General features: G+C 63.0%; 2 protein-coding genes across 13 annotated transcripts in view; one reads left to right on the top strand and one right to left on the bottom strand.

Moving 5' to 3' along the window:
* Positions 1-10,161, top strand: TCIRG1 (T cell immune regulator 1, ATPase H+ transporting V0 subunit a3). Of its 9 annotated transcripts, none has more exons than XM_060175918.1 (21): positions 1-92; positions 900-962; positions 2,417-2,544; positions 2,644-2,722; positions 3,566-3,792; positions 3,888-3,973; positions 4,059-4,185; positions 4,308-4,339; positions 4,424-4,517; positions 4,601-4,813; positions 5,559-5,703; positions 5,939-6,078; positions 7,259-7,416; positions 7,504-7,594; positions 7,712-7,830; positions 7,924-8,137; positions 9,213-9,338; positions 9,411-9,485; positions 9,563-9,680; positions 9,781-9,958; positions 10,033-10,161. In XM_060175918.1, exons 3-21 carry the CDS (start codon positions 2,428-2,430, stop codon positions 10,109-10,111), a joined length of 2,418 nt encoding a protein of 805 aa, XP_060031901.1. In that variant the 5' UTR covers positions 1-92; positions 900-962; positions 2,417-2,427; the 3' UTR covers positions 10,112-10,161. The 9 variants fall into 9 exon arrangements, with proteins under 9 accessions (XP_060031901.1, XP_060031896.1, XP_060031902.1 ...); XM_060175913.1 differs by having other exon boundaries at positions 4,257-4,339; XM_060175915.1 differs by having other exon boundaries at positions 8-92; positions 2,385-2,544; positions 4,257-4,339.
* Positions 10,162-10,887: 726 nt separating this feature from the next.
* The window catches only part of CHKA (choline kinase alpha), a 47,201-nt gene continuing 45,818 nt past the window's right edge, over positions 10,888-12,270 (bottom strand). For all 4 annotated transcript variants that reach the window (XM_060177287.1, XM_060177285.1, XM_060177286.1 and 1 more), the window contains one exon: positions 10,888-11,656. In XM_060177287.1, the coding sequence (XP_060033270.1) occupies positions 11,597-11,656 (60 nt within the window). In that variant the 3' untranslated portion in view covers positions 10,888-11,596. The remainder of the gene's footprint in view (positions 11,657-12,270) is intronic.

Genomic DNA, 12,270 nt, shown 5'->3' with positions numbered 1-12,270 from the left:
CTGGGCCCGCCCAGCATAGTTGGCTGCGTGGGCGCGGTGGCCGCAGCCAGAGGCTGGAGCAGCGAGCCGAGCAGCGCCGCGGTCCACCCGGAGTGAGTGCCCCAACCCCCGGCTGCGGGCTGCGGAGCCCCGCGCTCTGCCTGCCACACCCCCGCTTCTTCCGGCCTCGGGAAAGGGAGGCCCTGACCCCTCCCTTGGAGCTGGATCGCGGGCTGCAGCTAGGTGCATGGGTCCCGGAGGAGGAAGAAGATGGGGTTTCTTCCCGGCAGCTGCTCCCGGCTCTGAGCCGCCTCGGAGGGAGGGACCCATTATACGGATGGGGAGACTGAGGCCCGCCCCACTCGGGGTTCCCAGCATCATCCCATGCTCGGACCCACCCATCCGGAATGGGAGAGGCAGGCCAGCTGCTGAGCCACCAGCCGGCTTCCTGGAGGAGGGGGTCTAGGTGTCCAGCCCTCGGAAGGCACAGGAGCAGGAGGGAGAGTGGACCCGAGTTGGGCCCAGAGGCCACAGGCCGGAGGATCTTTCGTTTGGCCTCAAATGTGGGTGGGTGGTCAGGGCCCGGGGGCGTGAGGTGGGTGCAGAGCCCTTGAGGGCCAGGGCAGAGGGCACCCCCAGCCCCAACAGCTCTGGACCCCAAGGGCCATATACCCAGGCCCCCGACTGCCATCCCCACCTGTAGGGGCAGAGGGCTGGGGGAGCCCTGAGGACCCTCGGTCAGGGGTACCCAGGCTGCTGTCTCCCCGGGACCCCACAGCCCCCATCCGGCCAGCCCAGCCTGTAGGGGTGCTCGCCCCAAAGATGCGAGGCTGCTGTCTCCCCAAATCTCAGCTGACTCGTCCCTCAGTTTGGCTGCTGCTACTGGGGACCCTGCTTATTTTTGTCACCTCCCCACCCAGATCTCATCTCTGCCGCGGGCAGCCAAGGCGGTTTACCCAAGAGGAAGTGGAAGCTCAGAGAGGGTGAGAGTCTCCCCAAGGTCACAGAGCCAGGCCAGCGTGTGGGGGCCGAGCCCTGGCTGTCCTGGAGCCTCGGGGGACACGGCCTCTGGGCCTTGCCGGCGCCTCGGCTGGGCCTGGGCCAGGGTGGCGGGGCCCTGTTTGGAGTGAAGTGAATCAGACCCAAGGGAGGAAGTGAGCTGCCCCGCAGGCCCAGGCAGGAGGCGGGGCCTGCCCCCGCCCTCATCCCAACCTCGGAGCCCTGCAAACTGAGTGGGGGGGGGGAGTGGGGGCCCTGGGCCCTGTAGGCTGCCCCCCACCCCCCCGCCCGGGGCTGAGCATGAGCAAGGCTGGCCCAGCGCTTCCTCTGCTTTCACTTTCTTTCTTTAAAATATTTATTTATTTATTCTTTTTTGTTGCCCTTCTTGTTTTATTGTTGTAGTTATTGTTGTCATTATTGGATAGGACAGAGAGAAATGGAGAGAGGAGGGGAAGACAGAGAGGGGGAGAGAAAGACAGACACCTGCAGACCTGCTTCACCGCCTGGGAAGCGACTCCCCTGCAGGTGGGGAGCCGGGGGCTCGAACCGGGATCCTTATGCGCCACCTGCGCTTAACCCGCTGCGCCACCGCCCGACTCCCTCTTTTTTTTTTAATGTTGGTAAACCCTCAACACTTTTTTATTTATTTATTTATTCCCTTTTGTTGCCATTGCTGTTATTGCTGTCGTCGTTGTTGGGTAGGACAGAAAGAAATGGAGAGAGGAGGGGAAGACAGAGAGGGGGAGAGAAAGATAGACACCTGCAGACCTGCTTCACCGCCTGGGAAGCGACTCCCCTGCAGGTGGGGAGCCGGGGGCTCGAACCGGGATCCTTACGCCGGTCCTTGTGCTTTGTGATATGCACTTAACCCGCTGCACGACCGCCCGACTTTCACTTTCACTTTCATTGCTTCCCATGGTCCCGGGCTGCAGACCCGCTAGGGGCCCAGGGCACTAGGGAGCTCTCCCCATCAGCGCCCCCACATCCAGTGCTCTCTGCCCTCGCTGAGCCTCCCAGGGGTGCTGTGGAGACCCCACTCCTTCAGCTACACACACACACACACACACACACACACACACACACCCCTAGGAGAGGTTGGTGACAAGCCGCCTGAGGGGACAGGCCCGGCCCCGGCCCTCTGGGACAAGGCAGTGGCTGGAGGTGGCCCTTGGCCTGGGGCCCCAGGACAGTCTCTGGCCAGGTCACAGGGGACAGACGGAGCAAAGGCCAGGCCTGGCAAGAGCCAGTGTCGCCAGGGGACTGGGGGTGGGGGCAGGGGCTTGGGTAGGAGCCTGAGTCTTTCCGGGCCTCGGTCGGTGGGTTTCCCTGTCTGTCAGAGGGTGTAGCAGGAGCAGCTGGACAGAGTCCGCGGACCTGCAGGGTTCTCACTGGGGGCGACTTCTCAGGCCATGCCGACCCCCGCCCCGCCCCGCCCCAGCCCCGCAGGACATGGGCTCCATGTTCCGCAGCGAGGAGGTGGTGCTGGCGCAGCTCTTCCTGCCCACGGCCTCTGCCTACGCCTGCGTGAGCCAGCTGGGCGAGCTGGGCCTCGTGGAGTTCCGAGACGTGAGTGTGAACCCCTCCCGGGTGGGGCGCTCTGGAGTCTGGCCTGGGACTTGTTCAGCCCCTCTCCTGAGCGCTGACTCCTTCCCTTGGCCGCCACAGCTCAATGCTTCCGTCAGCGCCTTCCAGAGACGCTTTGTGGCGGACGTCCGGCGCTGCGAGGAGCTGGAGAAGACCTTCAGTGAGTTGGCCTCAGACCCCCAGTCCGGGCTGGCCTTCTGGAGTGGGGGGCGGCCATCAAGCTCGGTGGTCTGGAAGAAAGTCGGCACCCCCGGGAGTCGGGCGGTGGCTCAGCGGGTTAAGCACAGGTGGCGCAAAGCACAAGGACCGGCGTAAGGATCCGGGTTCGAGCCCCCGGCTCCCCACCTGCAGGGGAGTCGCTTCCCAGGCGGTGAAGCAGGTCTGCAGGTGTCTGTCTTTCTCTCCCTCTCTCTGTCTTCCCCTTCTCTCTCCATTTCTCTCTGTCCTATCCAACAACAATGACATCAATAACAATAAAACAAGGGCAACAAAAGGGAATAAATAAATAAATTAAAAAAAAAAAAAAAAGAAGAAAGTCAGCACCCCTTGCACCAGGTTTCCACAGAGGAGGCGGCTGTGTGTCTGCTTTGAGCTGAGTTTGCTGGGGCCTCGGCCAGGCCCAGACTTGAAGAGACCTAGCCTTCCACACCAGGGCCTGGGCATGAGTTTTTCTTTTTCTTCTCCGCATTCACTGCTCCGGGTTGACTTTTTCAGAGAGAGGGTGGGGGCAGAGATTGCACAGCACCGAGCTCCCCCATGCTGTAGGTCTCCCGCATGGTGTTTCGGGGGCTCGAACCCGAGTCTGTCACGAGGCCAAGCAGGTGTCTGCCTAGGTGAGCTGTCTGCTGGCACTTGAACCATTTCCTGCTCCCAAGGCCACGGCCGTGTGTGCTGAGCCCGAGTGCCACTCCTGCCCGCTGCTGTTGCTCTGGGGAATCTTCAGCCCAGTCCCCTGGAGGGGTGGGGGGGCTCAGGACCCCCTGACCCTTGGCCTCCGGCTCAGCCTTCCTGCAGGAGGAGGTGCGGCGGGCCGGGCTGCCCCTGCCCCGGCCTGAGGGGGCGTTGCCAGCACCGCCTCCCCGGGACCTGCTGCACATCCAGGAGGAGACGGAGCGCCTGGCCCAGGAGTTGCGCGGCGTGCGGGGCAACCACCAGGCGCTGCGGGCACAGCTCCACCAGCTGCAGCTCCACGCCGCCGTGCTGGGCCACGGCCACGGCCACGGACCCCTGGTGAGCGGACCCCCGGGACGGCCGGGTGGGGTGGGGGGGCAGGAGGGTGCAGGCACCACCGGCCTGGGCCTACCTACCGCGCTCCTGGCTCCCAGCTGGCTGCCACCCCGATGGACGGACCCTCGGACCTGACACCCCTGCTCCAGCCGCCGGGGACGCCTCACCGCGACCTGCGGGTCAAGTAAGCGGGGGCGGCCGGGGGCAGGGCGGGCAGGTGGGCGGCGGGGTGGGGGTGTCCGAGGTCCCCAGCCCGGCCTGTCCCCCAGCTTCGTGGCGGGTGCGGTGGAGCCTGGCAAGGCGGCTGCCCTGGAGCGCCTGCTGTGGAGGGCCTGCCGCGGCTTCCTCATCGCCAGTTTCCGGGAGACAGAGCGGCAGCTGGAGGACCCGGTGACGGTGAGCGGGGTGGGGGTCTGGGGGGGTGCCGCGGGGCGGGGGGACTCGGGGTCACAACCCGGCTTCCGCAGGGCGAGCCTGCCATGTGGATGACCTTCCTCATCTCCTACTGGGGCGAGCAGATCGGGAGGAAGGTCCACAAGATCACGGACTGGTGAGCCCCGGCCCCCCGCACGGCCCCCTCACAGCCCCCTCACGCCCCTCCGGCCTGGCTGAGCCCCTCCGCCCGCCCCGCCAGCTTCCACTGCCATGTCTTCCCGTTCCCGGAGGAGGAGGCGGCCCGGCGTGTGGCCCTGGAGCAGCTGCAGCAGCAGAGCCTGGAGCTTCGGGAGGTGGGCGCCTGGGCCTGGGCCCCGATGGCTGTCCGGAGCTGGACCCCCGAGGCCACCCGCCTCTGACACCCCCGTGCCCACAGGTCCTGCGGGAGACCGAGCTCTTCCTGAGCCAGGTGCTGGCGCGTGTGCAGCGGCTGCTCCCCACCTGGCAGGTGCAGGTGCGCAAGGTCAAGGCCGTGTACCTGGCCCTCAACCAGTGCAGCGTGAGTGCCACGCACAAGTGCCTCATTGCCGAGGGCTGGTGCGCCACGCGGGACCTCCCCCGCCTGCAGGAGGCGCTGCGGAATAGCTCGGTGAGCCCAGGACCCCTGCGCCTCCACTGGGGGCCAGGAGGGAGGGAAGGCCTCACCACGCCCGGGGACACAGAGACGGCTGGAAAGTGGCTTCCACCCCGGGCATTGATGGAGGGTGTGGAGGGGGCCGGGGTGCTCATCTGTGGAGAGGGGGCTGGGGGGGGCGGCAGGGAGCACTGCGCTGGGGACTTACTGAAGCAGGTGCTCTAGGGAGAGCGTGAGACCTCTTAGGCACCCCCTAGGTCCCCCCCAAATTGGAGGAGGCAGGGGTGGGTGTCTCCATTTCCGTTTCTTTTTCTTTTTCTTTTTTTCTCATCAGGATTATCTCTGGGGCTTGGTGTCTGCACTGCAAATTCATGACTCCCAGCAGTCCTTCCTTCCTTCCTCCACCACCACCACCCCTTTTTTTTTCTTTTCTAATTTATTGGACAGTTCGAAACACTGAGAGGAAAGGGAGAGGGAGAGAGGGGGAGAGACAGACACCTGCAGCCCTGCTTCACTGCTTGTGAAGCTACCTTCCTGTAGTTGGCGAGTAGGCAGGTGGGCTTGAACCCGGGTCCTTGCGTGCCCTCAGCTGGGTTAGCCCCCCCCCCCAACTCCGGTCCCCATCCATCGCTGTTTCACAGAAAGGGGGGGGCCTCACATCTCCCGTGTCCAGTCACGCTTGGTGGGGGGGGGGCCGTGCAGGGCTCTGTCATCACCTCATCTGTGTGCGTGTCCGTCTGTCTGTCCTGTCCGGCCCCAGATGGAGGAGGGCGTGAGCCCCGTGGTCCACTGCATCCCCAGCCGGGACATGCCGCCCACCCTCATCCGCACCAGCCGCTTCACGGCTGGCTTTCAAGGCATCGTGGACGCCTACGGTGTGGGCCGCTACCAGGAGGTCAACCCCGGTGAGGCGGCCTGGCGCGGGGTGCCAGGGGGTGGGGGGTGAGGGAGAGACGCCACGGAATCGTCCGCTGTCCCTGGCACTGGCACGGTGACACCGCAGGATCAGTCTGGGGCTCTGTGGGTGCCATTGTGCCAATGGGGCGGAGCTCAGGCCAGGCCAGGCGTCGGAGACCACAGAGGGCCGGCATGGCCTGGCCGCCCCGGCCCCGGGCTGACCCCACCGCCCTGTGCCCACAGCGCCCTACACCATAATCACCTTCCCCTTCCTGTTCGCCGTCATGTTCGGCGACGTGGGCCACGGGCTGCTCATGTTCCTCTTCGCGCTGGCCATGGTGCTGGCCGAGAACCGGCCGGCCGTGAAGGCCGCACAAAACGAGGTGGGGCTGCCTGGCGGGGACAGGGGCATCCCCAGGGGTGCAGGGGTGCAGGTGGGGAACAGAATGCAGTGGGGGCAGGGACCGACCAGGTGGTGGCACACCTGGTTAAGTGCACACATTACAGTATGTAAGGATCTGGGTTCAAGACCCTGGCCCCCACCTGCAGGGTGAGGCAGGTCTGCAGGTGTCTCTCTTTTTCTCTTTCTTTTTGTCTCCAGTTCCTCAGGCTTGGTGCTGACAGTATGAATCCACTGCTTCTGGTGTTTTTTTTTTTTTTTTTTAAGATTTTTATTATTATTATTATTAATGAAAAAGTAGGAGGAGAGAGAGGACGAGTTATTACTCTGGTACATGTGCTTCCGAGGATTGAACTTGGGACCTCATGCTTGAGAATCCAACACTTTATCCATTGTGCCACCTCCTGGAACACGGCCTTTTTTTTTTTTTTTTAATTGGAAAGGACAGAGAGAAGTTGAGAGAGGAGAGGGAGATAGAAAGGGAGAGAGAATCCCAATTCGAGCCCCCGGGTCCCCACCTGCAGGGGGGTCGCTTCACAGGCGGTGAAGCAGGTCTGCAGGTGTCTGTCTTTCTCTCCCCCTCTCTGTCTTCCCCTCCTCTCTCCATTTCTCTCTGTCCTGTCCAACAACAACGACAGCAATAACAACAATAATAACTATAACAGTAAAACAACAAGGGCAACAAAAGGAAATAAATAAATATTTAAAAATAAATAAAATTTTTAAAAAGGGAGGGAGAAAGACTCCTACAGACTGGCTTCATGCCTTATGAAGTGACCCCCCCCTACAGGTGGGGAACCCGGGGCCTCAAACTGACATCCTCGCGTGTGTCCTTGTGCTTTCTACTGTGTGCACTTAACCCGCTGTGCTGCCCCGCCTGGCCCTCTCTTTCTCCTTCTGTATCCCCCGCTTCCCTCTTAACGTCTGTGTCTACCCAAAATAAAAGACTACAAAAAACAGAATGAAGTGGCTGCCTGGTGAGGCGCAGGGGCCCTAGTAGGGTGCAGGGCCCTGAATGAGGTGGGGTGTAGAAGCCCTGGCAGGGTACGGGGTCTCCCGGGGATGCAGAGAGAGGTGGGGGCGCCCCGAGGGGTGGCGGGAGCCCCTGGCTGCCTGGGCCTGGCCGCCCTGCCCTGCCCTGCCCTCACAGCCCTGCCGCCCAGATCTGGCGTACCTTCTTCGGGGGCCGCTACCTTCTGCTGCTCATGGGTCTGTTTTCCGTCTACACTGGCTTTGTCTACAACGAGTGCTTCAGCCGCGCCATGACCATCTTCCCCTCGGGCTGGAGCGTGGCGGCCATGGCCAACCAGTCCGGCTGGAGGTGAGACCCCCACACCTCCCTCCGTCCCTCCCTCCCCCCGGGCCCCGCGCCCCTCCCCGCGCCTGACGGAGCCACCTGTCGCCGCAGTGATGAGTTCCTGGCACAGAACCCCCTCCTCATGCTGGTCCCCAACACCACCGGCGTCTTCCTGGGGCCCTACCCCTTTGGCATCGACCCCGTGAGTCCCGGCGTCCTGCAGAGGGGAGTGGGGATGCGGGAGGCTCAGCCTGTGGCCGGGTACCCCCCCAACAAGCTGATGGGGCCACGTGACACCCCCCCCCTGCCGTCCCCCCAGATCTGGAGCCTGGCCGTCAACCATCTGAGCTTCCTCAACTCTTTCAAGATGAAGATGTCCGTCATCTTGGGCGTCACCCACATGACCTTCGGGGTGTTCCTGGGGGTCTTCAACCACGTGTGAGCGCCCAGGCGGGGAAGGGGGTCGCGGGCCCGAGGCGGGGCGTCCCAGTGACCTCCCTCCCCCCAGCCCACCGCTGCCCCTGCCCACAGGCATTTCGGCCAGTGCCACCGCCTGCTGCTGGAGACGCTGCCTGAGCTGGTGTTTCTGCTCGGCCTCTTCGGCTACTTGGTCTTCCTCGTCGTCTTCAAGTGGCTGTGCGTCTCCTCGGCCGCCGCCGCCCGGGCCCCCAGCATCCTCATCCACTTCATCAACATGTTCCTGTTCAGCAGCAGCCCCGCCAACCCGCCGCTCTTCTCGGGCCAGGTGGGCGCGCCCTGCCCACGCCCCTGGGACCTGTAGGGTTTGGGATTTTTAAAAAATAATTAAGAAAACTTATCTTTAGTTAGTGGAGACAGTTAGAAATCGAGAGGGGAGGGGGAGAGGGAGACAGAGAGACACCTGCAGCCCTGCTTCACCACTCGCAAGGCTTTCCCCCTTCAGATGGGGACTGGGGGCTTGAACCCGGGTCCTTGTGCCCTGTAACATGTGCGCTCCACCAGGTGTGCTATCACCCGGCCCTGGGTCTGTAGGATCTTTTACTTAATTTTCATAAATTGGGGGGCAGGTGGTGGTGGTGCACCTGGTTAAGTACATTGCAGGGCACAGGACCTGGGTTCAAGCCCATGGTCCCACCTGCAGGGGGGAAGCTTCACGAGTGGTGAAGCAGGGCTGCCGGTGTCTGTGTCCCGATCTCCCCCTCCCAATTCCTCTCTGTCTTTATCCAATAATAATAATAATAAAAAAGGGAGTCGGGCGGTAGTGCAGCGGGCTAAGCTCACTTGGCGCAAAGCGCAAGGAGCGGCGTAAGGATCCCTGTTTGAGCCCCGGCTCCCCACCTGCAGGGGAGTCGCTTCCCAGGCGGTGAAGCAGGTCTGCAGGTGTCTGTCTTTCTCTCCCCCTCTCTGTCTTCCCCTCCTCTCTCCATGTCTCACTGCCCTAACAACAAGGATATCAATAACAACAACAGTAACTATAATACCAATGAAAAACAACAAGGGCAAGAAAAGGGAAAATAAATATAAAAAATAATAAAAAAACGGGCAACAAAAGGGAATAAATATTTTAAAAAATATTCCGCGCAAGGACCGGCATAAGGATCCCGGTTCGAGCCCCCGGCTCCCCACCTGCGGGGGAGTTGCTTCACAAATAGGGGGGTGCCTATTTGAGACAGAGAAGGGTGTGGGCTGGGGTCCACTCAGACCTGCAGGGTCCCTGTGTGAGAATCAGATGTAGGAACGGGGATGGGCGTGGGAGGCACAGGACCCAGCACAGTGGGGGCTGGCTTCTGGGGTCCTACTCGAGGGGTCCCCGCTGACTGCGGTGCTGCCCGCCCCTGCAGGAGGTGGTGCAGACGGTACTGGTGGTCCTGGCCTTGGCTGTGGTGCCCATCCTGCTGCTGGGCACACCCCTGTTCCTGTACTGGCGGCACCGGCGCCACTCCCCGAGGCCCAGCAGCCCACTGCAGGTAGCGGGGGCTCAGTGGGGAGTGGGGGGGGTCCAAGCTGCCCTGGCTCCTGGCACTGTCCCCCTGCTCCAGGAGGACAAGGCTGAGCTCCTGGACGCTGCGGACCGAGACGAGGAGAAGGCCGAGGGCCCCAGGGAGCCCGAGGAGGTGGGTGCCGGGCAGACGGGGCGGGTTGAGGGGTTCCCCCAAGGGTCCTCACGCCCCTGGCCCGGCTCCTCCCGCAGCTGGTGCTCTCCGAGGTGCTCATGCACCAGGCCATCCACACCATCGAGTTCTGCCTGGGCTGCATCTCCAACACGGCCTCCTACCTGCGCCTCTGGGCCCTGAGCCTGGCGCACGCCCGTGAGTCTGAGTCGACGGGGCGGCGGGCGGGAAGGCGGCGGCCCCGGGGAGGGGAGAGGAGGGGGGGCCGGTCCCCACGGTTGTGCTGTCCGTCCCGCAGAGCTGTCGGAGGTGCTGTGGGCCATGGTGATGCGCGTGGGCCTGCGCCTGGACCTGGGGCTGGGCGTGGCGGCCGTGGCGCTGGTGCCCGTCTTCGCCGGCTTCGCGGTGCTGACCGTGGCCATCCTGCTGGTGATGGAGGGGCTCTCGGCCTTCCTGCACGCGCTGCGCCTGCACTGGTGGGTGTCCCGCCGGCCGGCCGGGGTGGGGGGCTGGGCTGGGGCCGCCCTCACACGCCCCCTTCACACCCCAGGGTGGAGTTTCAGAACAAGTTCTACTCGGGCTCCGGCTACAAGCTGAGCCCCTTCACCTTCGCCCTGGAGGACGAGTAGCCGCCTGGACAGAGCCCGAGGCAGGAGAGAAATAAAGAGGAGGGGCTGAAGCTGTGTGCTGCGTGGTCCCTTCTGGAAGGCTGGGGCGGGGGCTGCGGCAGGGGCTGCGGCAGACGTGGGTGAGCGCTGGGTGGTGGCGGGGAGAGATGGCTCAAGCACGTGTTCGTTCGTGGCTGGAAGGGGGCTCAAAGGCCGTGTCGTCCACCCATCGGCTGTGTAAACTGGCCTGGCACCCTGGAGGTACCTGGGACGGAGGGGAGCCCTGGGCCGGTTAGAGCAGAGGCTGTAGGTCCTGGGAGGCCAGGAATCGCCTGGGGCCTGGGACTAGAAAGGCTGAGCAGACCACTCCGCCCTCCCAGCGCTGGAGGCTGCACTGTTAACTGGACTGAGCCAGGGCTCCGGCTTCACGGAGATGTTGGGCGCTGGTGAGGGGCTGGGGGGCCATGAGGACACAGGACAGGTCTGCCCCTGCTCACGTGGACCTGGGGACAATGGAGCGGGACACCAGGGCTCTGTGGGAGCCGACTAGGAGGGGTGGGGAGGAGCTGGGCAAGGCAAGGGGCCCGGGCACTGGGAGGGCGGACACGGCTTCTCCAGAGCCCTCCCACAGCAGAGTCCCTTCACAGGTGAGCGTCAGGTGTCAGAACGGGGCAGCCCCCAACCCCTCCCTGGGCTCGGGGTACTGACGAGTCGTGGGCGGCATAGGCTGACCCACAGCCGGCAGACAAGCTCCTGCAGCCCTCCCTGACTCGGGACACCACAGGCGACAGCTGAGAAAGGTTTTAATTGTTTATTGTGTGTATAGTACAATCTGTGACGGCAGAAATATATGCACAAAAAAAATTTAACTAGGAGTTGAGTAAAAAAACAAAACGGAATTTCTCCCAAAGACATCGACTAGACATGGAATTCACAGCTGTCCTCTCTGCAAGCCCTACCCCATCCAGGCCGTGCTTCTGGCCAGTGACCAGTTGGGGACCCGGGGGACACTGAGGGCTAGAGATGGGGAGGGCTCAATGCCCCTCTCGGTACCGCAGGTCCGGGCTGAGGCCACTGGGGTCACTAAGTCCTGGTCAGGAGGGAGCGGCCGGGCAGGGAGGTGGGCCTCTTTCAGATCTACGGCTACATTCGCCGCGTGCCGGGCCGGCTCTGCCACACGGTCACCGCAGGCCTTGGGCACGGTGCTCCCCGGCACGCCGAGGACTGCCCGGAGGCCGGGACCAGCCCTCGGAGGAGCGGGTTCACGGGTATTGCACTATTGGCTATGTTTCTGCTTCCCGGTCTCGGGTCAGAGTCCTAGTGAAATCGTAAACAAGGTATGAAAGAAACGTTACTCAATTTTAATACAGTCTCTCGTATCATACACATCTGTGCTCAGTAGTGAGCCGTCGAGCCTGCTGGCCGCGGGCACAGTAGTCGGAGCAGAGGCCCCGCCGCTCAGCGCCCCCACGTGGTCCAGGGATGAAGTGGCCGAAGCGCTCGTGGTCACACCCCAAGCTTCCTCTTCTGCTCAAAATAGGCATCGAACCTCGCCTGGGCATACTCCTAGGAGACACAACGCAACAGAGGCTCTCACCACGGGCCGAGGCGGAGGGCGGACCCAAACCTGTCGGCCCCAGCACCGTGTGCCAAGGTGGTCGGTCCCGGCACCACTTTGTAAACTGTAAAGCGGAACTTTGTGGTGTGGTGCCAGGGAGTCGGGCCGACTTGTTTTCCACAGGAGGGGAGTCACTGCCTGCATCTCTGCCGCCCCCCAGGAGCTGACCCTCAGAAGGCACAGCCCCCACTGAGCGCCCCCTGGCCCTTCCATCCACACCAGCAGACATTAATACCCGGCTGCACAGTTTCCACAAATCCACATCCCAGCCCAACGCCTGCGGGGCCAAGAGCACGTGCACAGCCCCCACTGCAGGAAGCTGCTCTGAGGACGCCCCTAAAGACCCTCGTTTTTCTTTGAATTTTTAAAAATTTTAAGGGCCAGGCCGGTGGCACATCTGGTCAAGTGCGCACACTACAGTGCGCAAGGACCCGGGTTCGAGCCCCAGGTCCCCACCTGTAGGGGGGAAGCTTCACAAGTGGTGAAGCAGGGCTGCAGGTGTATTTCCCTCTATCTCCGCTACCTCTCTCAATCTGTCTCAAATAAATGTAAAAATATAAGT

The sequence above is a fragment of the Erinaceus europaeus genome, chromosome 17 (assembly GCF_950295315.1).
Source record: "Erinaceus europaeus chromosome 17, mEriEur2.1, whole genome shotgun sequence".
NCBI classification, from domain to species: Eukaryota; Metazoa; Chordata; class Mammalia; order Eulipotyphla; family Erinaceidae; genus Erinaceus; species Erinaceus europaeus.
The sequence above is the reverse complement of the archived record's forward strand: the minus strand, read 5'-3'. Positions and strand labels throughout refer to the sequence as shown.

Excerpts from the sequence above, each read along its gene's own strand:
- TCIRG1 (XM_060175913.1), top strand. The coding sequence starts at position 2,428 with ATGGGCTCCATGTTCCGCAGCGAGGAGGTGGTGCTGGCGCAGCTCTTC. Across the intron at positions 4,340-4,423 it reads GTCCACAAGATCACGGACTG|CTTCCACTGCCATGTCTTCC; the intron begins GTGAGCCCCGGC and ends CCGCCCCGCCAG. Across the intron at positions 9,339-9,410 it reads GGCCCAGCAGCCCACTGCAG|GAGGACAAGGCTGAGCTCCT; the intron begins GTAGCGGGGGCT and ends CCCCTGCTCCAG.